Genomic DNA, 21,011 nt, shown 5'->3' on the forward strand with positions numbered 1-21,011 from the left:
CTGACTGCGTATATGATAATCGAATAAGTACCTGATGATGAAAGCAAGAGGTGGAAGAAGGGAGAGAAGGGGGTGGGGTAGAATTCGTAATACACAGTAGTACAATACAGCTGACTATGATGCCTTGGACCCAAACAAAGGGCCCCCCTGAGCACTATACTATTCTTCTTATAAGGCTTACACTCTGCAACAGTGCATGTAGTACTGCATTTTTCGAACTTCATAAGATTAGAACGAAAGGGCTTACCCGAAACCCTGACACATTCTCGGACGATAACCGCCAAGCCAGGATCTAGACCTTCTGATTATTCTGTATTACCAATACTGACGAAGCATGGAGCAACCAGGAACGAGATATGACTTTAATGCTGAGCAAGCACGCATCCATATAAAACAAATCAGGCAAAGTAGCAAGCAAGGGAATCGCCAAGAAGCTTGAGAATATGTACTCAGTATGTAGAACGCATGCGGCTCGGTCAGAGTCAAGAGGCACAGCTAGCAATTGCCACGACCAGCCCGACTATGCTTCAGGGACAAGGATTATCAATGTTTTGCCTAGAAGGGTGAATCTTGACAGGAGCTGCATCCAATTAATATATTTCTTAAAAGTATCTCCAGAACATCTTCTGGAAAATTTCCTCCTAAACTCATTCGACAATAAAATAATCAAGGAGATACAGTTTATGGCAAATGAGGTTTTAGACAATTGGGCCAGGTAGTAGTAAACTCGGGTCCTTGGTATGGCTTCGATAGACTGGAAATAGTCTCCCCACTGAGGACCAGCCGCCCAGTACGACCAGCCAATCCAAACACCATTTTCGTTGAGATAATCCAAAACATTGTCGACACAATCAAAGCATACATCATTTGACCCTGCTCCAAATTCAGACAAGAATGCTTTAAAATTGTTCTGCTGCAGCCAAGTCGTAGCATCCGCAGGTCTCTCCGTACCACGACCGTACAAGTGAAGAACGGGATGATTCTTCGTGGAAGACGTCGAAGCTATTCTTTTTGTCTATAATTGCTAATAGAATTGAAGTGGTGGGTTTGGTACTAAGTGTAGCGTGAGGTTTGTGGGTACCAGGCGTCTACTTGACGCTAGACCCAAAGAGCAATGGTTTGTTAACTCTCCATGAATCTCCGCATTGTCGAATCAACAGTTGAGCGACAGTTGAGGTTTTTGTATCTATCATGTTGTGTGTGCGTTTTCCTACGCACGACTCCGTTAACCGCACTCTATAAGACTTCCAGTCATACACTAGATCTCCCATACTATTTGAGCAATATTTAGTAGTTATATGTATACCGTGTTATATGCGTCGAATTGTTTTCCACCGACTTGTGTTATAATGTTTGCTCAATTTTGTGCTTACGGCGGAGTCGGCATGGCGCTAGTATGATCTTGGAACGGCTTGAATGCCCTCCGTGCCTAAACAGGAAACCAGCGATGTTCCAAGGCTCCGTGCAACTGTTATCAATCTACATTTTAATTCCCTATACAGTAAGTGATTTACATTTGAGAGGTTCCGGACTCACGGCCCCTCGGCGTCACTCCGTTGTCCTATAAAAAGAGGCTGCCCCTCGTCCAACGCTTTGAAATTATCGTAAAAGCAAAAGTTAATTGACCAGCCATATCATCGCCTACTGTTTTCAGACATATCATATGGATCGAGAAGGCGATTTATCACCAGTAGATGGTCTTACACTCCCGTTCACATTTGTGAATCTCGTTGAAGGCTGGTCGTTCAAGCAAGTTGACGATAAAGCGTTGGAAACCGGCTGGTTGCCAGTAAAGAGTGTGCCATCTATCGTACACCAAGATCTTATCCACAATCAGAAGTATGCTAGTACTCTATGTCACGTAACAATAGGCTAATTTATGCATACAGGCTCTGCGATCCTTTCATCGGCTTTAACGAGATCAAGCAAGAGTGGATAGCCTCAAAGTCATGGATATATCGTCTAGATTTTTCTGTGCCCGCTGTAGGACGACACCCCAACTCTAGGATCATTCTTGCTTTTGACGGTTTGGATACGTTAGCCCAAGTGCGTCTCGATGGCAAGACGGTTCTCAATAGCGAGAACATGTTTCTCTCGTACCGTGTAGACGTGACGGATACCGTCAAGAAGAATGAGCATGAAATGTTTCGTCTGGAAGTTGAGCTAGAGAGTGCACTTTTGAGAGCGAGAGAAATTCAACTAGAGCATCCAGAACACAAATGGATCACATTTAACGGTGAACCTGCAAGGATGGCTGTTCGAAAAGCCCAGTATCACTGGGGATGGGACTGGGGTCCTCGATTGATGACGGTCGGTATCTGGAAGCCGGTACGCCTGGAGATCTATTCTGCTAGGATAGCGGATGTCAGAGTGGATGTAGACATCTCTCCTGATTATGAAAGTGCTTCTGTGCGTGCTAGCGTGCAGATCGAATCCAAAACGAGCGATTTGGTGGTAGAGTTCTTCGTTCGTCGGAATGGCAAAACGCTTGCATCCTCCGTTGACAACGTTAAAGATGGTACTTCTGCCGCAACCTTACACATAGTCGAGCCTGCACTGTGGATGCCTGCAGGATATGGATCGCAGAATCTATACGAAATTTCTATCGTTCTCAGTTATAAAGGCCAGGAGCTATGTACTGACACAAAGACACTTGGCATACGCAAGGTAGAGCTGGTTCAAGAGCCAGATGCGATTGGAAAATCTTTTTACTTCAGAGTTAACGGAGTCGATGTCTTCTGTGGAGGGTCGTGTTGGATTCCCGCTGACAGTATCTTAACCAATATCTCTCCAGAAAGATATCAGGCGTGGATAGAACTTTTGGTTATGGGTAACCAAAAGATGATCAGGTAGGACTACTTTTCATTGATCAACAACCGTTTTGTTACCAACTACATGCTAACAGGCACTCAAGAGTCTGGGGAGGTGGTGTCTATGAGCACGATGCGTTCTATGATGCATGTGATGAACTTGGTGTTCTTGTCTGGCAAGATTTCATGTTCGCTTGTGGCAATTATCCCTGTTACCCAGAAATGCTCGATACAGTCGCGGCCGAAGCTGTCTGTAACGTGCGCCGACTTCGCCATCATCCATCTATCGTGATATTCGCTGGGAATAACGAGGACTATCAGGTCCAAGAGTCAAATGGTCTAACTTATGATTTCGCTGATAAAAACGAGAAGAATTGGCTAAAGACCGACTTCCCGGCGCGTTATATTTATGAGAAAGTGCTGCCCGAGGTTATTGCTAGGGAGGCACCGTCTATCCCCTACCACCCTGGCTCACCTTGGGGTGACGGTAAAGTCAGTTCCGATCCAACAGTTGGTGACATGCATCAGTGGAATGTCTGGCATGGCACTCAAGAAAAATATCAGATTTTTGACACGTTGGGTGGCCGTTTCAATTCGGAATTTGGAATGGAGGCTTTTCCCCACCTTGCAACTATCAAGGCGTTCATCACAGACCATAAAGATCTGTACCCTCAAAGTCACGTTTTGGATTTTCATAATAAGGCTGATGGTCATGAGCGTCGTATTGCTACTTACCTAATCGAAAATGTGCGACCAGTACTGGATCTTCCCGGTTATATCCATCTTACTCAATTGATCCAAGCTGAGGCGCTAACATTTGGATACCGTGGGTGGCGTAAGCAATGGGGAGAAAGTCGACGTTGTGGTGGTGCGTTGGTCTGGCAGTTTAATGACTGCTGGCCAACAATAAGCTGGTCCATTTGCGACTACTATCTTCGCCGTAAGCCGAGTTACTATGCACTTGCTCGGGTGCTGGCGCCTATTGCTGTCGGCGTGAAGCGTGAGCATCATGACTGGAGCGTTAGCCATGCCCGAGAGCCCGCAATTTCGAAGTGGGAACTTTGGCTTGTGAGTTCTAAAATGGAAGATTCGACCGTTGATATTGAGTTGCGGTTTATCTCTGTCGAGACAGGAAAGGAGATCAAATCTAAGATCGTCAAGAAGGGTGTTATTGTCAAGGCTAATGGTACCACCAATGTGCTTGCCGGCAGCGTCGACAATGTCAACGAGGATAGACATGTGCTTGCTGCACGAGTGTTTGTGAACAATGAGATCATTGCGCGTGATATGGACTGGCCCCAGCCTTTGAAGTATCTTCAGTTCCCTAAGCGGAATGTCAAGGTCAAAATTCTGGGTGATCAAATGTATGTCATTGTTGATCGACCAGTGAAGTCTTTAGTCTTTGAGGAGCGAGAAGGTTGTCACCTAAGTGACAGTGCCATAGATTTAGCACCAGGGGATGAACAGATCATCACGGTTCGTGGGCTCAAGGGCGATGCAGAGCCTTTATCCTGGACGTATCTGGGAGCTGAAGAGCAATAGATTCTACGGCGTTGCTGTTTATGGAACTGACATCAGACATTTGTTCGCGAGAATGGTCTGCGGACGTCGTGGAAGTGGCCTAATAGTAGATTCTGTCACATGTATGCTGCTTATTGATGTAACCAGAAATTGCCATAAGAGGTAAGAGCTTTGTAAAAAGATTCATGGAGAGTAAACCAACCATTCCTCTTTGGGCCCTTTAGTATCCACAATCCTCCACGCATACACGTACTACCATACCCACCACTTCAATTCAATTATCTACTGAGTATACAGGGAAAGGGGAGAAGGGGGGGGGATATGATCAGGGCATGATGGGTGAGCCGACAAGATCACTACGGCATGCTTACAAAAGCGATCATACTTAACTAGTTGAAGTGAATAGCTTCGACGTCTTCCACGAAGAATCATCCCGTTGTTCATCATTGGACGTAAAAGATGCTTCCAACCAGGCCATGTCTGCATCGGATGCTTTGGTCATGATTCCAATGAATTGTAGCCGCTGCAGATCTTTCTACTTTCAAATCCGGTTTTAATGCGGCCAGACGCGAGCAAACTGTGACTGCTCGCGAGGTTTTAACACAACGGGTGACGACGTGTCAATGGCCCTTAATATATTCTTAGTCTATTCCCGAGGAGCCTTCACAGGTGGCATTCTTTACCGCGAGCTCAGTCAGTGACGTCAGATTGCGTGTGAGCTTCAACGTGCCTCACCTCGAGCGGCTCAGTACTCACACATCAGGCCCGGTTAGTGTTTCGTCTGGTAATCTCAGCTCATCCCATTTCAGCCGAAGTTATCCAGGAAAAGACTAGTTTTTATTGCTTCTGTCTGATTACCACAGTCGCGGTCGCCATGTACAGTTCCGTTCGGAATACGAGGCCTTGTGCGATGTGTGTGTGTCACAAATTAAGCAACGCAGCGATTGGTCATCAGGTTAGGGTGCCTTCCATGATCTCAGTAACGTGTTGGGTTTCATGCTTTGAGAGGATATCAAGCAATAATTCGAGCAGCTAGTAATACACTACCTAGAAAGTGACATGTGGGCGCGAAATCTATTAAATCGCAGCAAAGGGGACGGCGGAGAGAGTCCTGGTTCGAATCAATATCACAACAAAACAAAGACCTCGACTGGTTCCTTACCGTTTTCTGCAAGCTACCCACTCGACTGCACTTCTACTTGTCTCGCCCTTCAACCTCACACAGAGCTGCATAACTTATTACATCATGAGTCTCATTGACGGTGAACCCGATCGACGATCTTACGCCAGCGTTCGCGAAGCCGCGTGGCAGGCGATGGCGATCTCGACACGCGAGGGCGTAACAGCGACACCAGACAACGAAGTGGTATAAAGTCCACTAGAATTTCCACCACAGTCACGGCCAAGAAGGACACTGTCCAAAACGTCACAGCCAAGGTAGTCACTGTCGAAGAAGTCTCAGCCGAGGAAGACCCAATGGAGAGTGAGATATCCGAAGTACTCAAAATCCTCCGTGGCCCGCGACCAAGTGACTCTGTGCTCGAGTTCATAGTCTCTGAGGACGGTTACAAAAAAATCATTGAGGAGCGAGAAAAGTCCAGCCGAAAGTGAGATCCAATTTATTCTGTTTCATGACTCTGGACACTAACGTCAGAAATAACATCAGGTATAGGGTATCGTACGATGGAAAATCACGTACAGCAATCATTTGCTTTCCCACACTTCTCCATGAAGAGGCGGGCGGGGTGGTTATCGACAGTATGGTGAACGAAGTCGTAAGAATGCTGCAGAACGCTGGAGTAGGCGATGACGTTACGTCGAGAATAAGAAGGATTGGACATCCAACGGTCACAGATTCCTCTAGCAAAAGATCTTACAAGGAGCCTGATGGATTGATTATATTTGACGACGGCGAATCCGATAATGCCTTTAGAATTGTTTTAGAAGTCGGATTCTCGCAAACATATGCCAGTCTCAAGCGAGCGTGCCTGTGGTGGATAGAGCAAGGGGAAGCTCCGGTAGTAGTGTCGCTGTGTCTGAAAGAGAACCACAAGAGTTCTGGAGCCGCGACTCAAGTATTTCGGACGGCCGAGGAGCGGGATGCGCAGAAACAGAGGTATATTGATGCCTTCAACACACAACGGAGACAGGAGCATCGTCCCTTGGGGCCGCTCGTGTATAGTGGGTATACATGGTTTGGTACTCTCCGTGATGCGTTCTTCGAGACGTATCGCGAAACTGACTCTGGCGTGGTGAAGAGCGAGCCAGTGGTAAGTTCCTAAAGACAACCGTAACGTGCAATCAACTTCTCTAACGTATGAAAACAGTACTTAATCAAGGATGGAGTAGATGTCAGTGATGAGATATCGCGCGATTTGAGTGCCATAAAAGTGTGTGACTTTGTCCCACACAATTGGCTGAGCGACAATGATTTCCTGAGGCATTCTGCTGTCAACTTTCTGAGGCCGCAGACCTTCATGCAAATGATGTCCAACGCTATATTTAGGACTGCGCTCAACAGAGTTAAGAACACGTTTGCGCTTGAGGAATAATTGGAGCGGAAATCTTCCTTGTTGTATTACTATGTCCCGGAGTCGATTAAGCAATCGTGACTATTCGTGTAATCTGCGAAACCTTGTCCTTTGGGGTTAGGGATATTCGGCAATCGATTTTTGTATAATCCATATTTTCCGCCGAAAAATGATATGCGTGCACGTTTCAGAAACCTGAGGATTAATTGAAAGTTTCAAAGTATCTTTGCCTGCGTTCCTGTAGCGCGACAGTTACCGAACGACAAACCCGAATTCACAGAACCAAATCTGGTAGAATTGCCCTCACCCCGCAGTATCTTGGAACACCACCACGAGACTCCTAGATATATGAACACACGAGATAAGTTGTATTCAGTCCAGTTGGCCGCCAAAGTGGGAGCTACTTCAAGCGGCTCACTTGTTTAGGGTTCAAATTGTGCGTGTGGGCGGTCGGCCTCACATCGAGCGGCTTGTCAGTATCGGCGATGTCGTCGTCGAATCTCTCAGATCATAGCTTTGTATCAGAGTAATCCAGGAAAGGCAGAAGAGTTTTTTGTTCTGTCTGATTATGGCACAGCGCTCACAGTTCTGTACGGGCCTTCACGATGCACGTCGCGCCACTATACTAATCAGCAAGGTAGGTCATCAGGTTAGCATGCTCGCTATGTTAATTGTTGGGTTAATGCCTTGAGAGGATATCATGCAATAATTCTATCAGCTAGTGATAGACTGCATAGTATGCGGCGTGTAGGCTCGATATCTTTTAGGTCGCAGGAAAGTGGACGGCAGAGGGAGTCCTGGTTCAAATCAAAATCACAACAAACACAAACACAGACCTCGACTGGCTCCGAATTCCTCTAAACTTCTACGCGTGTCGCCCTTAACGCAATGAGACCCATTGACGGTAAACTCGATCTACGATCTTACGCCTGCGCTCGCGAAGCCGCGTGGCCGGTGATGGCGATCACGACACGGGAGGGCGCAGACCAGACAGCGAGGTGGTATAAAGTCTACAAGAATTTCCATGAGATTCATGGCCCAGAAGGACACTGTCCAAAAAGTCACAGCCAAGATAGACACTGTCCAAGAAGCCAACTGCCAACGCATATCCAATGGAGAGTGAGATATCCGAAGTACTCGAAATTCTCAGTGGTCCGCTACCTTGGTGACTCGGTGCTAGAGTTCATAGTCTCCGAGGACGGTTACAAGAAAATCATTGAGGAGAGAAAAGTCCAACCGAAGGTGAGGTCCAATTGATTCTATTTCATGACTCTGGATGCTGACGTGAACAACAACTATCAGGTATAGGGTATGGTACGATGGCGAGTCTCAGCAAGTCCTAATCAATTGCTGTCCAAGCTATCTCCACGAACGCACGAGACTGATGGTAATTGACAGTATGGTGGACGAAACCGTAAGGGTGACGCCATTTAGATGCAGGGCGACAGTCAGAAAGCTTACTTTGCGGCTCGCACTAAGCAGTGACTTCCTTCTCATTTCCTGCAAATTCGTGACGTACCCGATAAAGTCTAGAGATTGATGATTGAACGAAGCTGCGAGCTGGAACAAGTGCACACTCGTCGCAGGGGTCATAAGAACACCAAGGCTGTTTTCTATAACATCAGAAGAAGACGCCCCGGATTCGAGAAGGAAATCAGTAGATGCAACAAGATGGTAGAGGCCTTACCTATCGCACATGAGTTGAAAACGGATAAAATCAGTTATGAGCTTCTAGCAGAGGGAGGTGACCGGGTCTCTTCTGCCACATTTCTTCAGACTCGACAATTTCGGCATCACTTCAAGCGATGTACCGTGCGGGGTGAACAATCTTGGCGTGCATAGAGCCATTGAACTGTACTTACCTGTTCAGGCACTCGAAGAAGAGCTAGCAATCTTGCGGGCGGAATAGTGAGAGTGATCAGGTGGGCCGTGCAAATCTTAAAGCCCTTGTTGCCTATGCCAATAGTCCACTCGCCTTTGTGAAATGCTTCTGGTGGACAAGATGTGGACCGGAATAAAGGTCGCTCAAAGTTTCGTAGACAGTTTGGATTCGATCTGTATTATTCTCTGTTAGGAGTCAAGCATAACTACCATACTAACACCGTAATAGACCGAGCGGATTTCTCCATGACGATGCTAAGGACTCATCTCTCTACTATATTGCCGGGGAGTACGTTGACATTTGTTTGCGCGGCAAAACGATATGGCGCCGTCCCGAGGGTAACTTAGCCAGGTTAGCCCCCGGAGCTTATAGATATCGATATCATAGAGTGCAGCGTCGAGAACCGCAATACGGCTTGGATTTGGGGTTAGGGTTGGAATAGGGGCAGGATCGTTGGTGCGAAGACTGTGACGTCAACGCTCTTTCATTCTAACCATCTCATCAAAAGATCCTTTATTTCATTCTTGGGTTCTATCCGCTGAGATGCAATACGATGTCGCAACCGACTGAACTCGTCAGAGACATAGCAGAAAAAGAAGAGGGAGAGTACAAAATCACCTGGAAGGAGTTCCTACAGGTTGAAGAGCTTCTTGAGAATAGGAGAGCCAAGTAAGCGTATGTGCCGTCTACTTCAAGTTACTGCGCCTAACAATACGCATGGCAGGTATTCTTACAACAGTTTTAATGGCATACTCCGTTTTGTGATGCCTACTTTATCCATGCCAGTTGTAATAGATGGATAACTGAATGGGTTCAAGAGATGGTGGCTTCAGATGACATTGAGCCAGCAGGAGTCAAAGTCTTCATCGATGCAACCCTAAAAAATTTCAAGGAGGATTATAACAGAAGGCGAGTAAATTACTATGGTGATTCATTTGGAATCATTTCTGATTCAAAGAATTAGTGCGAAGGATCCCTATGCAGGTATTTACCCTCGTGGAAGGAAGTGGCCAACTATGGCTTTAGAGGCAGGGTACTCAGAAAGGTATGACGCGCTCGTTGGTGATACCGATCTGTTACTTCAAGGGACTCAAGGAAGAATCGGCCTGGTTATAGTGGTCAAGATTGAGCCCTTGGCACCCGGCGAGACGGAGATACAGAATGGCTTTGTACAGGTCTATGAGTATGACCAAAAGCTCAATAGAAGCGTCAGATCTGGTAGAAGAAAGGTGAGATGACCTACTATAATTACTTTCCCTTAGCGACTAAGTCATTATTAGCGATTGTACCCACCTCCTTCAAGTCGCTTACAACCGTGCCTGAAATTCACATGGAACCAAGTTCTCCGCAATAAAATCGGCGAGCATATATCAGATTCCGAGCAAACTCCACCACTCTACCTTGAAAATTTACGTTCGATCTTAGACGAGAACGTTACGAGGCATCTAGCGTTTAAATCTCGCGGAGATGATGATTCAGAAATAGAGTAGGAAAGGTTGATGTTCAGTACCTCACTGCTGTCCTCTGGTAGTATCAAATCTGCGGCGAATAGTTGGATTGTGAATACATAAATTATTCGCTAAAAGCTTGCGAATATTCGCAATATTTGCAGTTCGCAAGTTATTTTGTAGATAATGCTATACATTATCAGGAACCAAGGCCCTGAAGGCATGCGACTCGACCAGGATTCCTCGCAAAGATGATATTGCGCCGCAGCCCAGGACTAGGGTTTCCCGCAAAGTTGATATGGTGCGGGACAGCAAGAACCTTTCACTCTTTTCACTCCACTTCCAGGACCATCACAACACAACATCCCATCGGGATTCTCTTAAAAAATAAATCAATCGATATATTTACGATTAAAAATATACTTTTACTATTTTTTTGTAAATGAAAATGAAAAACTGCTGGGATTTACTAGATTTTGTGATGGCGCTTTTACTATGAGAGTGATGAGACCCTGAAAAAATTGATTCTTGACTATTTGTCCCCAAATGCCCCGACTTTTTTCCTAACCCTTGAGGTTAATTTGTGTGCGGTAGGTACTTCGAGAACGTAGACGGCGACAGAAAATGAACTCTGCTGGTGGACTATTCCTTTTAGACTCTAGCGTTAACCTTAATTAGACGGGTTTAGCCCTTGCCCCTTGTTTGTTTATTTTGCCTAGAAAGCTGTAGCCATTGTGCTAATTTATGTTCTCTACGTCTGCCAGTTTTTAAGTTTGCACACTCTCTCCACTATATTCAGTAACAGCCGTCTCCTCCTTCAATTTCGCCCTTCTAATTTAATAGCCTTTATCCGTTCGTTTGCATTATGGACCAGGTTCTTTAAGGACACTCAATAGTGCCGAAAATGCCTGTCCTGTCGTCGCCAGATTGGTTGCGATACTCTTCAGGAGCTAGCAAAGATGTTTGCGGGCACATCAAGCTTTTCGGAGCTGCCACAAGTGCCGTATCAAGGTAAGTTTGCTCATGAATTTAAGACTCCATGAAGTGAACATGTTCATTAATCATCATCGCAGCGGCGGGCTGGGAAAAATCAGACTGACGTGTCGCAGCGTGCAGGATTTGATGTTGACGCGTGCTACGATACTCACGATGAATTTGTCGAAGCAGTCTCTGCATTTTTGAAGCAACATGATGACCACAAATTTGATCTTATAGCACCGCCTCTGTAAATTAAGGCTACTCTTTCCTCGAAATTTTGTATAGACAAGGATGTCTCGATTGGTGCCTGTGCTTTAACTACAGATGGCGATTTGCAGAGAAGAGTTGCAATGCTGCTGCGGAGCGACATTTTTGATTGTTCAGGATATTACTTCCATTTGCAACATGCACATGCAAGAGGTGACGGAGCGAAGGACAGCTTCAGTTGTCCTGCTTCCGTCGAAGATAGGCCCGCGGAGCCCGACCCCTCGACCATAAGCGGTACACAGGTACGCAGTCTTAATTATCTGCCCAACCTGCAATAGATATCTAATGTGTTTTAGTTCAAAAGGAATGCTTCGACTGCCACGGCAAGTTTCATATAAGCTTTTCAAAGGCCAACGCGTCCGCAACAGTAATCTACCAGCACATTGGTCATACTGAATCAAGGAAGTTTCACATGACAGATGAGGTCCGAAATTACATTACGTCACATAAGTACCTTTCGCCACGCCAAATTTATCGACACCTGATCCAAATGACCAATGTGTCGGATTTCGAGAAGCCTGAAGCACACGTAATCACGAGAAAACAAGTCTACAACTTCTGGATTTTACTGACACAAAGGCGAATGGCATAGGGACGTTGATGATTTTAAATCCGCTCAACTCTTAGTGGCCGAGCAAGATGGCTATGAACTACTTCAAGGTCTTCGAGAGCCTGGGATTTCATTGGCTTTTGTTACACGTTGTTTCACCGATAGTCAGTAGTTCGACCACGCCAAGATGACTGAGGTTTTTATTGACGCCACGTTCGGCTGTAACGTGCAAGTAGTAATATACTCTTGCACTAAGAATGTTCACAGAAGGGATCACAGTAGTAAATATATATTAAAGCAGCAGTCCAGAGTAGACAAAGTCAGTCGAAGGATATTCATCCAACTGAAGCCTGCCTCCTCCAATCTCCGTCTCAAAGCCCTTCTTTTATAGACAGCCATTCCCTATTTTCCGGGATACTCAGCTTTCAGATCTAAGTGACAGTACCCTTGCACAGCCCCCAACGGGTTGCAGCCTTCCATTCACAGACATGGCTGTAATCATCCTAGCACAGACCCCTATGGGTTGCAGTTTTTTCCTTCACAGCCCTTCTGGGGTTGCATCTTCTGTTGATCATTTGCAGTCGTAGCAGCTATCATGTTTCTTGTACAGCCCTTCTCGGGTTGTATCTTCTGATGATCTGTTCGGATGTGGCTGTACTGTTACAGCGACGTCAATCTCACACGACTCTGGTGTTGTTAAAAATACCCGATCTGTCACAATGTCGATCCCACACCAGTACGGGGTTGTTACACGACAGGAATATGGGTGGTGAGAATGAATAAACGTTCAGCTGAGTCAATTCCAAATTAGGAATTTAAGTAATGCCTCGGATGTGAGAAAAGCGGAGTATAACCCGAGAAGAACCCGACATAACGTGGATATGCAACAAACCAAAAGTGTATCGTAGGCTTGGTTATGAGGAAAGTAGGACCTGGAGAGAACCCGAAGGAGTGTCGATGTGCAGCGAAATGAAAAGTCTAGGCTCGGATGCAGGAAACGGCCAGGTCAGACGTGGAGGGTACGTGGATGTGGAATAAAACAAAATTTCTATAAGTCAATATGACACTAACTTCCACATCCTACCCCACTCCAAACGCTCACTCTTCCAACCCGGCCACCGTCGGGTCCCAAGCACAAGGCTCATACGCATTAATATCCAGCGTCTGCATATCATCCGCATCCAGCTCAAAATCATACACATCCGCATTCTCCACGATTCGTGAAGGCGTAACACTCTTGGGCAAAGGCACAAAGCCCTTCTGCAAACTCCAGCGAATCAGAACCTGCGCCCCAGTCTTCCCATGCTTCTTCACTAGCGGTTGCAAAACCGGATCATCCATCCTCCTCCCCCTTACAATCGGACAGTAAGCTTGCACCACCACCCCTCTCTTCTCACACCATTCCACTATATCCCGCCTAGGCAACCATGGATGAATCTCCCACTGCCCGACATCAATCTTCCCTCCCTTACCCTCACCGCCTCGTTCCATCTCAAGTTCCTTGATATAGACCTCCATTTCGTTTAAATGCTGAACGCCGTAGTTGGAAACACCAATACTGCGGACCTTGCCCGCTTCCTGAGCCTCGACAAGCGCTTTCCACGCACCCTTTCGGGCCTCTCTTCCACCATAGGGAGCATGGAGGAGCATTAGGTCGATGTATTCGAGGCCAGTGAGCTTTAGGGATGTGTCAATTTGGGCGGCGGCGCTGGCGTAGGACAAACCGCGGGGAGGAACTTTGGAGGTGAAGAAGATTTGGGAGCGGGGGATGGAGCTTCTCTTGATTGCTACTGCTGAGGGCTCTTCGTTGCGGTAGACGGCGGCTGAGTCGACCTGGGATTGTTAGTGACAGCACGTAGCGGTTAAGGTTGCGAGACTTGCATGTCTGTAGCCAGCCTCAAAAGCTTTCGTCACAACATACTCGCAGATGTTGGCAGGACTACAATTCAATCAGTCACGATCGGAGATCCGGAAACGAGCCTCCCATACGTTTGGTAGACCTGGCACTTGCGTTAGAGATTGCTGTCAATGATCCATGGGGAAAACATACGCCATAACCTAGCATCGGAATCGCATATCCCGAGTTCATACGCAAAGTGGAGTTGATAGTAAGCTTCGACATTGTTCTACGAAAACGATCAGGGGTAACAGCTAGGCCGAAATTGCGAAAAATGTCAATGGCGACAAGAGCTTTATATAGACATTTCGGTCGAGATCAGCACGGAGATAAGGAAGGCCTTTAACTCCGATCGACGCTGTACATATAACAGGTGCTGCAGCTGGTATATGGTAGGTGGTGGCCCATAGTTAAGCGCCGCTTTACCCTGTCTTACCCGGACATTTGCTGTAGACGAGTAGGTGGATGTAGGAAAATTTGGGCAGGTTGACCAAGGCTCCAGCTGCCGGTATTGTGGGTGCTTCAGTACAGATTTTGAGTAGAATCAGAAAAATCGGGCGAGTCGGATGATACAAATTATTATCGCATATTAATGCTTTGGTACATACATAAATGGGCGGCTAACAAGTTTGGCGGACAAGACATTACCCTTGGCATTCTCAGGGGTCGAATACCAGATACGGAAATAAAGTGGTCAAACACTCAACTGGGACTTTTAACCAGAGCCGGTCTGAAGCCGCCCGCACAGAGCCAAAGGTACGCTCAGCAACCATGCCCCGGCAGTCATCATGCGAACATCGGGACGCCAGCTGCTCAATCTCAAGAACTTTGGGAAAAATATTTATTGCAAAGTCAAGCCGCCATAAAGCACTAAAAATTATTACTGCATTTTATCCTTATTCAGGCTGAAACTCAGGAAAATTGTAATCGGGTTCCCTCGGAAAGTCAAGTCGCCATCAAGCAGGTAAGTATTAATCAGAATCAATGGCTAATTGATGGCAATGTTTCTGTTGGATGTCTGATTAAGAATCATATCAACAGGATATTGCGAAAAACGATTGTCGATCATTGGTTGAGCGAGGCTAGAAGAGTGTGAAACTTGAGCAACGGTGGTGCCCTGTCGTGGTTATTTTCTCAGTTGGGAGGAAACGGTTCGACAGTGAACGACAACAAACTGGGAAAACTAAGGGTCGTTTGCTCCACCGTTGCTGTCCTTTCCTTATCTCTTGCCTGAAACCAAGTTAGCTACGTCGCTTGTGGACAAGTCTTTGATAAGAAGACCGCACTGCAAAAGCATAGAGAAAATATACACCCCAAGGGTACAACACTGAATGTTGGGGATAAAGAATATGATTTGATTCAGGGCGACCGGGAGGGCAAGTTCATGTGTCCTATCTGCAGCTGCTCGCTAGTCGGAAGAAATAGCCTTCGCCGTCATGTGGCAAAATGCAGCGAAAGATATGCTGTTGATTCGGACGTTAACAGTTCGTTGGATATGCCAGATGATGGGGGTGCAGATCAGGAGATGTCGACCACCAATGGTGAGCAACCTCCGACGAAGCTAAATGGACTTCTTCATAGCTAATTCGTTTTCTAATTTGTTTAGAAAACATGACTTTCGACGAGCTTGGACTCCAGGTGGACGAGCAGTGGAGATTCGCACTTGCAACTACTGCCGCTATATCGTCGATCCTCCCAAGATCATTCCGCACCTTACAAATGTCCACAAGCTGTATATCCAGAACATTAGCCAGGTAGTAACGCAGCTAATTTGCGACCGCATCTTATCGTTCATCGAAGTGATCGTGATAATGATTATCGCGTGTGAGTGACGGCGACCGCACGAGGAGATGCTTCCGAATTCGAATCACTACAGTTCCGCTTCCTTTTGAAGAATAGAGATAGAACGTGTTTCTGAGACCGTACACGCTTTGAGGTGCCTCAACATCGGTGAGATGACGAATCGCTGTGGAGGGGGAGGTAATTCGAACTCCACCAGAGAAGAGCAGCCAGAGACGTTCTGCATGGCAATGTGGATACCATAATAGGTGGTGTAAAATGGTGGCTTAGACCTTAAAGAATCAGAACTGCTGGTCTAACAAACTGTAGTCAAAATGGATGAAAATGAAGTCAGCCGAAAACAATCTGATCACAGATCAGCAAACCCCTACCCTACTAAATCTAATCGGCCTGGGTTACGAGTTCCCTCGACCGGCAAGTTGACGAACTGTTACCCTAACCCTTACAAGTGTCAGTTACCCTAACCCTTACAAGTGTCATGACAACGCCGTTGTAAAAAGACCTAACCCCAAAGACGCGTACTGTTTACCTCCATAATAATCTGTCCCCAATCTGGTAATTAGTCAATTCTTGGAGCATCATGCGCAGCAATTTCAACACCGACTCCAGAAGGGGATCGAAGGTCTCCGGGTATATTCGGAGAGACTTTCGAAAAGATCAGGGCGATTAGTCTTATACGTACTCCGTCAAAATGACGACTAGGTTATCTATCGATTTCATAATCTTCGTTTTCCGCGTCAATAGCGGCTGTTAGTTGCTTGAATTTGTCATTTCTAGAATTGAGTTGATGCTATGATGTCCATATCCAAACGATTGTTTGAATCAAAGCTGCTACCTGAATAACTAGAGCGATCGCTCAGCATCGCTACACAAGTTGGATACTTTATGATGGATAATGCAAGCAACAATGATACAATGATACAAGCTCTTTCACAATGTTCGTATAACTTATAAATATTTAATATATCTTATAACTAACTGATTTAATGTACTGCTTTTTGATCAATATGAAATCACATACAAGCCTGAACATTACAGACTTCGTTGTAATGGCCGTATTATCAACCTAGCAGCGCAATCCTTCTTGTTTCACACCGACACTGAAGTTCTTGCTATAGAGAACAGTAGTACCAGTTTATTAACAACACCTACTGAACTCGAAATGCCAAAATGGCGAGAAAAGGGACTCTAGGCAAGCTACATAATACTGTAGTGGATATTCAAGGAGTACACAACGATTAGCAGATTTCAGAGAGGTTAGTGGTGGCCGCAACCTTGTGCGAGATAATTCTACTCGCTGGAACTCTTGGTACATAATGATTAGTACTGCAACAAAGCTTAGGACAGCTATCAACCTCTTTTGTCATCAATAATTCAATATCGAGAGAATAACGACGACTATCGGAAAAAGACTGGCAAGATTTACAAAAGCTTCAAGACTTTTGTTATTCTTTTATGATGCTACACTAGTTACAGAAGGTTGGCAAGCAACCTGCCGGAAGCAAATGCTTGATTTCTGGATTACAGAATATAAGTCTACTGCAGTCACAGTTCCTACTCAGGTGACAGAATCAGTGAACCAGGCTAAAAACTCCTTTCAGAAGTGGGCACAGAAGAAAGGGTCTAGGCTTGATCAGGACGATATACGAAGTATCTGCTTGCTCCAGTGTTGTCAAGGTTACAGATCCACGATCCTGGTGATTAGAACCTACCCAGAGGAAGTCTTACCCAGCTCTCTCTATTATGGCTTTAGATATTTTGTCAATTCCTGCAATGTAAGCAGACCAGAACGCTTATTTTCAGGTGCAAAAATTACTATTACAGACCTTAGGAACCGCCTTAGAGGTTACAGGGGTGTTGGAGTGTATGATCACTCTCCACTTCCTTGGTAGAGTAGATGATCAGCCTCCACTCCCACATGGGTGTTGGAGAGTGTGATCATCCTCTGTTTCCTTGTTGGAGTAGATGATCAACGTCCTATCACCTACGTCATTACCTTGTTGCTTTTTGTGCTTGCATGTATATTGAGAGCTGGAATGTCCTCGAGACTGTCATTGTGCATGACCAGACTCTCAGTCCTCATTCTCGTCCATCCCTCATACCCGTTTCTCATGCAGGGGATCGTCTATGGATCGCGGGACAGCTGAAAAAGTATGGGTATCATTCTCGCACGCCGTTGGTGCATTTGACTGGGTTACATTGGTAATTTGAATGACAGAATGGAAAGCTGATGAGGGTATCCCACCTGCCACTCCAGCGGAAGTTGAACAGAATGAAGCAATGCGAATGGCGTTGTTGTGTTTTCTTATGGAGGCTCTGCAATGGAGATATCAAGGTCTGTCGAGTTAGGGTAATTTCAAAAAATTTGGTACAATAAAATCTGCGGAAAGAAGAAAGGATTCTTCGTGATAGTAGTCGCCTCGTCCTTTTTTTGAGAAACTTCGTAACTTCGTAAAGTAAGCTCCATAGTCCTTAGCCTTATCCCTGGTTCTTATATGACTAGAAAAATAAAATGAGCTTAAGTGTACTTGTCAACGTAAAATGAGTAATAAAGCCTCATATCTTTAGGAAATGTATGCCGACAAAGATTGCCATGACAAGATAATGGGCGGGACATGGCGTACAAGATTGTGCAAATGTGTATATAATTTGTTTGCAATGATGTTTTATTCTTTCTCTGAATCGCATTGTGCTACGACTCCTCTTGTATTGTCTATTTGACTTTCTCAATCTCCATATATGCGTATATATAAGCTAGTGGTAACACCATAAGCTAGTGGTAACACCATACTCCTACCTTTACCGCGCCAATTTGGTGAAAATCTAGTGAAATTTGGCGTCCCGCTGCGTGTTCATCATGTCAGGAGATTAGACGGGAAGTTTTCATCGTTGGCGTTACCTTACATAAGATATGACATGCATGATTGGGCATTTGGTCCAGGTCATATAAACACGAGAGCAGAAGGATAGGGGCATTCAACGTAACGGTTCACTGAATCTCGTCTCGGTACAGGATTTCTAACCTATGTTAAGTTGAATGGTCAACCCTGCGAGAACACCTAGAATCTCTGCGATCTTTGTTTGCCTGTCAGTCAATTTCTCACTGCATGCAAATCCATATAACAACCCAGTATAAGAGGTAATAATGGCAAAAACTCAATGCAAGGTCCCCCATAACGCCAATCCAATGCCCAGATTCTACTTTTTGTCTTGTCTATTCGTGTCATTCTCCTTCCGCATATTGGCTCTCTCAAATACCCAGATACAGAATGGCAAGAAAGTCACATTGACCGCGATCCAAACCAGCAACACGCCCACGTTCAACCCCATCCGGTTCTTGGTGTTGAATAGAATGGTCTTGAACGCCTCTGCGACGTTGGGAATTGGAAAGGCATAGCCATACTTAAACAAAGCGGGCTCGAGCTCAATTGCATAGAATGCAGGCGAGACATTTGAGATAACCATAAAAATGAGCCAAAAGCCGACAAGCGGCGGGTAAGTTGCCACGCAAATGAGGGCAATGTTCTCTGACGCGCCACCGACTGCTGCCATTCCTAGGAACGTAATCATCCAATACACAACAAACCCACCGGGTCCAAACGAACGGGTGAAGTCTACTTGAAAGGCAAGTGAGAGAATAGAGAAGAAGAGTGCAAGGAATAAATATGCGGTGAATGTGAGCACGATTCTGTACACGAAGAAATCGCGACACTTGAGATACGGTGCGAAGGACTTGTGAACTGGCTGAAAGAATTCGAATTGGAAGAAAGACACGATGATCATATGGACAAGACCTAGTTGCATGATTGCTGCCGTTACGGGGTTGTCCATTGGTCGAATGTTAATCAGCGTCACGGTGGCTGGTGTGGAGAGAAGGTGGGGCTCTTGGTTGATGATATCCGCGACCGAGTAGTCCGAGTTGTTCAGGACCGACCGAAGGAGCTCATCGGACAACTGGGATGTGAAAGACGTAGACAACTGAGAGACCCATGGCAACAAAGAGTCGTATACCGAGGGCTCCCTTGCCTGCGGATACACAAACTCAACTAAGTCCGAATCATTCCAGGAAGCACCACTGGGCTCAACCAACGCCGCAATCAACTTCGCAGTCGCATTTGGCAAAATCACAAACGCGCCCCAATTCTTTTCGTCCACGACATCATCGTAAACCCCATCAATATCGCCGCTTGTGTAGGTGCTCGTCTCATCTTGCACATATGTCGAACCAGCATCAATTGCATACTTTGATGCACTAGAAAGGAACGTCGAGCCGACGATTGAGTCCGCGCCGTTGTCAAAGTTCACGATGGACAGGTTGACACGATTGAGATACTTCTCGCGGTGAAACAGCGAACCCCAGAAGATCGAATGGATACCCTGCCCAATCTGGTTAGTTAAATATCCGGCTCGTCCCCAGCGAACACACTCACGATCAGTAATGTTCCCATAACCAAGATCGAAATAATAAAGGACTTCAGCGCGTTCCATCTCGCCGCTGCGAGAGATGTACTGCAAAATCCATGCGTTTTAGTAGATTGTAGCTTCTCAACGTCATATTCTTTTTCAGTCTCGTCTGATTCTCCACTCGATCCACGTGCGGGTACGTCAGCGAGGCATTGCTGAAATTGTCTGGTGAACCGCTGACTGTCGTGTTCAGATACTAAGGAAACTGCGTTGGTCGCGCCAGATATTATCCGAGCCATTGTGATGAACTATGATAGTAAAGGTCGACAAGACCCCATCGTCTCCAATTCATTGTCCTCATATATACGGCTGGCCGCCTAATCGTATGCACTGGTCCTTATTCGTCCCGGAGACAAACAGGACTAATACTGCCACGAATACTGGCCGAGTACCCGCTCGCCGAACGCCCGGTCGCCCGCAGTACCGAAAGCTTATTCGGGGACGTAGGACACGATCAATCGAGGGTTAGGGCAACTAAGCCGGTACAGTGGGGAAGTAAACAGGTTAGGCTACTTAGTATCATACCAACAGGAGAACCAAGGCAGAAGATTTGTTTGCTCACAGTTGGCTATTGGCTGGATCGCCTGGTTTCACCTAAACGTTGCTTATGGATTCCAATTCTGATTTGCAAAATACTCAAGGGCGCCGTTCTAGAACGAAGCGTCCTGATTATTATGCCATGAATTTGGATACTGATAGTGAAGGTACTCTGACGAAAGTACCATAGTAACCATACGCGAGCCCGTGCTCAGCATCAATAATTGAGTCCCGTCCCTTAAAGAGTGCACAGCTTGCAAAGCACAAATGAATATGTACCTCGTCTCCAAACGGGGCTAATCCAAGTTCGCGCCTACTTTGTCCGT

The 21,011-nt window shown here is 46.0% G+C and overlaps 6 protein-coding genes across 6 annotated transcripts; 4 read left to right on the plus strand and 2 right to left on the minus strand.

Annotated features, from left to right (window-relative positions):
- Nucleotides 1-1,229: 1,229 nt before the first annotated feature.
- POJ06DRAFT_218155 (glycoside hydrolase superfamily) lies at nt 1,230-4,550 on the plus strand. The gene is made up of 3 exons (XM_056185566.1): nt 1,230-1,839; nt 1,890-2,849; nt 2,915-4,550. Exons 1-3 carry the CDS (start codon nt 1,664-1,666, stop codon nt 4,350-4,352), a joined length of 2,574 nt encoding a protein of 857 aa, XP_056047792.1. The 5' UTR covers nt 1,230-1,663; the 3' UTR covers nt 4,353-4,550.
- A 1,027-nt stretch (nt 4,551-5,577) lies between these two features.
- POJ06DRAFT_272954 (uncharacterized protein) lies at nt 5,578-7,060 on the plus strand (the record flags this gene model as incomplete). Its single annotated transcript, XM_056189577.1, has 4 exons — nt 5,578-5,636; nt 5,687-5,938; nt 6,004-6,601; nt 6,659-7,060. The coding sequence occupies 4 exons, from the start codon at nt 5,578-5,580 to the stop codon at nt 6,881-6,883; spliced, it is 1,134 nt and encodes a 377-aa protein (XP_056047793.1). The 3' UTR covers nt 6,884-7,060.
- A 2,022-nt stretch (nt 7,061-9,082) lies between these two features.
- Nucleotides 9,083-10,564, plus strand: POJ06DRAFT_244275 (uncharacterized protein). Its single transcript, XM_056186480.1, has 4 exons — nt 9,083-9,413; nt 9,469-9,653; nt 9,709-9,973; nt 10,025-10,564. The coding sequence occupies exons 2-4, from the start codon at nt 9,565-9,567 to the stop codon at nt 10,232-10,234; spliced, it is 564 nt and encodes a 187-aa protein (XP_056047794.1). The 5' UTR covers nt 9,083-9,413; nt 9,469-9,564; the 3' UTR covers nt 10,235-10,564.
- A 2,521-nt stretch (nt 10,565-13,085) lies between these two features.
- POJ06DRAFT_265171 (aldo-keto reductase) lies at nt 13,086-14,109 on the minus strand (the record flags this gene model as incomplete). The annotated part of the gene is made up of 4 exons (XM_056189055.1): nt 13,086-13,820; nt 13,869-13,926; nt 13,977-13,987; nt 14,038-14,109. 4 exons carry the CDS (start codon nt 14,107-14,109, stop codon nt 13,086-13,088), a joined length of 876 nt encoding a protein of 291 aa, XP_056047795.1.
- A 943-nt stretch (nt 14,110-15,052) lies between these two features.
- On the plus strand, nt 15,053-15,698 carry POJ06DRAFT_18356 (uncharacterized protein). Its single transcript, XM_056184758.1, has 2 exons — nt 15,053-15,425; nt 15,491-15,698. The coding sequence occupies exons 1-2, from the start codon at nt 15,269-15,271 to the stop codon at nt 15,640-15,642; spliced, it is 309 nt and encodes a 102-aa protein (XP_056047796.1). The 5' UTR covers nt 15,053-15,268; the 3' UTR covers nt 15,643-15,698.
- A 2,945-nt stretch (nt 15,699-18,643) lies between these two features.
- On the minus strand, nt 18,644-20,524 carry POJ06DRAFT_18368 (uncharacterized protein). Its single transcript, XM_056184760.1, has 2 exons — nt 20,115-20,524; nt 18,644-20,061 (listed from the first exon to the last, which is right to left on the minus strand). The coding sequence occupies exons 1-2, from the start codon at nt 20,385-20,387 to the stop codon at nt 18,883-18,885; spliced, it is 1,452 nt and encodes a 483-aa protein (XP_056047797.1). The 5' UTR covers nt 20,388-20,524; the 3' UTR covers nt 18,644-18,882.
- Nucleotides 20,525-21,011: the final 487 nt, after the last annotated feature.

This window comes from Lipomyces tetrasporus, assembly GCF_029532465.1.
Source record: "Lipomyces tetrasporus strain NRRL Y-64009 chromosome Unknown POJ06scaffold_1, whole genome shotgun sequence".
NCBI classification, from domain to species: domain Eukaryota; kingdom Fungi; phylum Ascomycota; class Lipomycetes; order Lipomycetales; family Lipomycetaceae; genus Lipomyces; species Lipomyces tetrasporus.

Excerpts from the sequence above, each read along its gene's own strand:
- POJ06DRAFT_218155 (XM_056185566.1), top strand. The coding sequence starts at position 1,664 with ATGGATCGAGAAGGCGATTTATCACCAGTAGATGGTCTTACACTCCCG. Across the intron at positions 1,840-1,889 it reads GATCTTATCCACAATCAGAA|GCTCTGCGATCCTTTCATCG; the intron begins GTATGCTAGTAC and ends TTATGCATACAG. Across the intron at positions 2,850-2,914 it reads GGTAACCAAAAGATGATCAG|AGTCTGGGGAGGTGGTGTCT; the intron begins GTAGGACTACTT and ends CAGGCACTCAAG.
- POJ06DRAFT_244275 (XM_056186480.1), top strand. The coding sequence starts at position 9,565 with ATGGTGGCTTCAGATGACATTGAGCCAGCAGGAGTCAAAGTCTTCATC. Across the intron at positions 9,654-9,708 it reads AAGGAGGATTATAACAGAAG|TGCGAAGGATCCCTATGCAG; the intron begins GCGAGTAAATTA and ends TCAAAGAATTAG. Across the intron at positions 9,974-10,024 it reads TCAGATCTGGTAGAAGAAAG|CGATTGTACCCACCTCCTTC; the intron begins GTGAGATGACCT and ends AGTCATTATTAG.
- POJ06DRAFT_18356 (XM_056184758.1), top strand. The coding sequence starts at position 15,269 with ATGTGTCCTATCTGCAGCTGCTCGCTAGTCGGAAGAAATAGCCTTCGC. Across the intron at positions 15,426-15,490 it reads GGAGATGTCGACCACCAATG|AAAACATGACTTTCGACGAG; the intron begins GTGAGCAACCTC and ends TAATTTGTTTAG.
- POJ06DRAFT_18368 (XM_056184760.1), bottom strand. The coding sequence starts at position 20,387 with ATGGCTCGGATAATATCTGGCGCGACCAACGCAGTTTCCTTAGTATCT. Across the intron at positions 20,062-20,114 it reads TTATGGGAACATTACTGATC|GGTATCCATTCGATCTTCTG; the intron begins GTGAGTGTGTTC and ends CAGATTGGGCAG.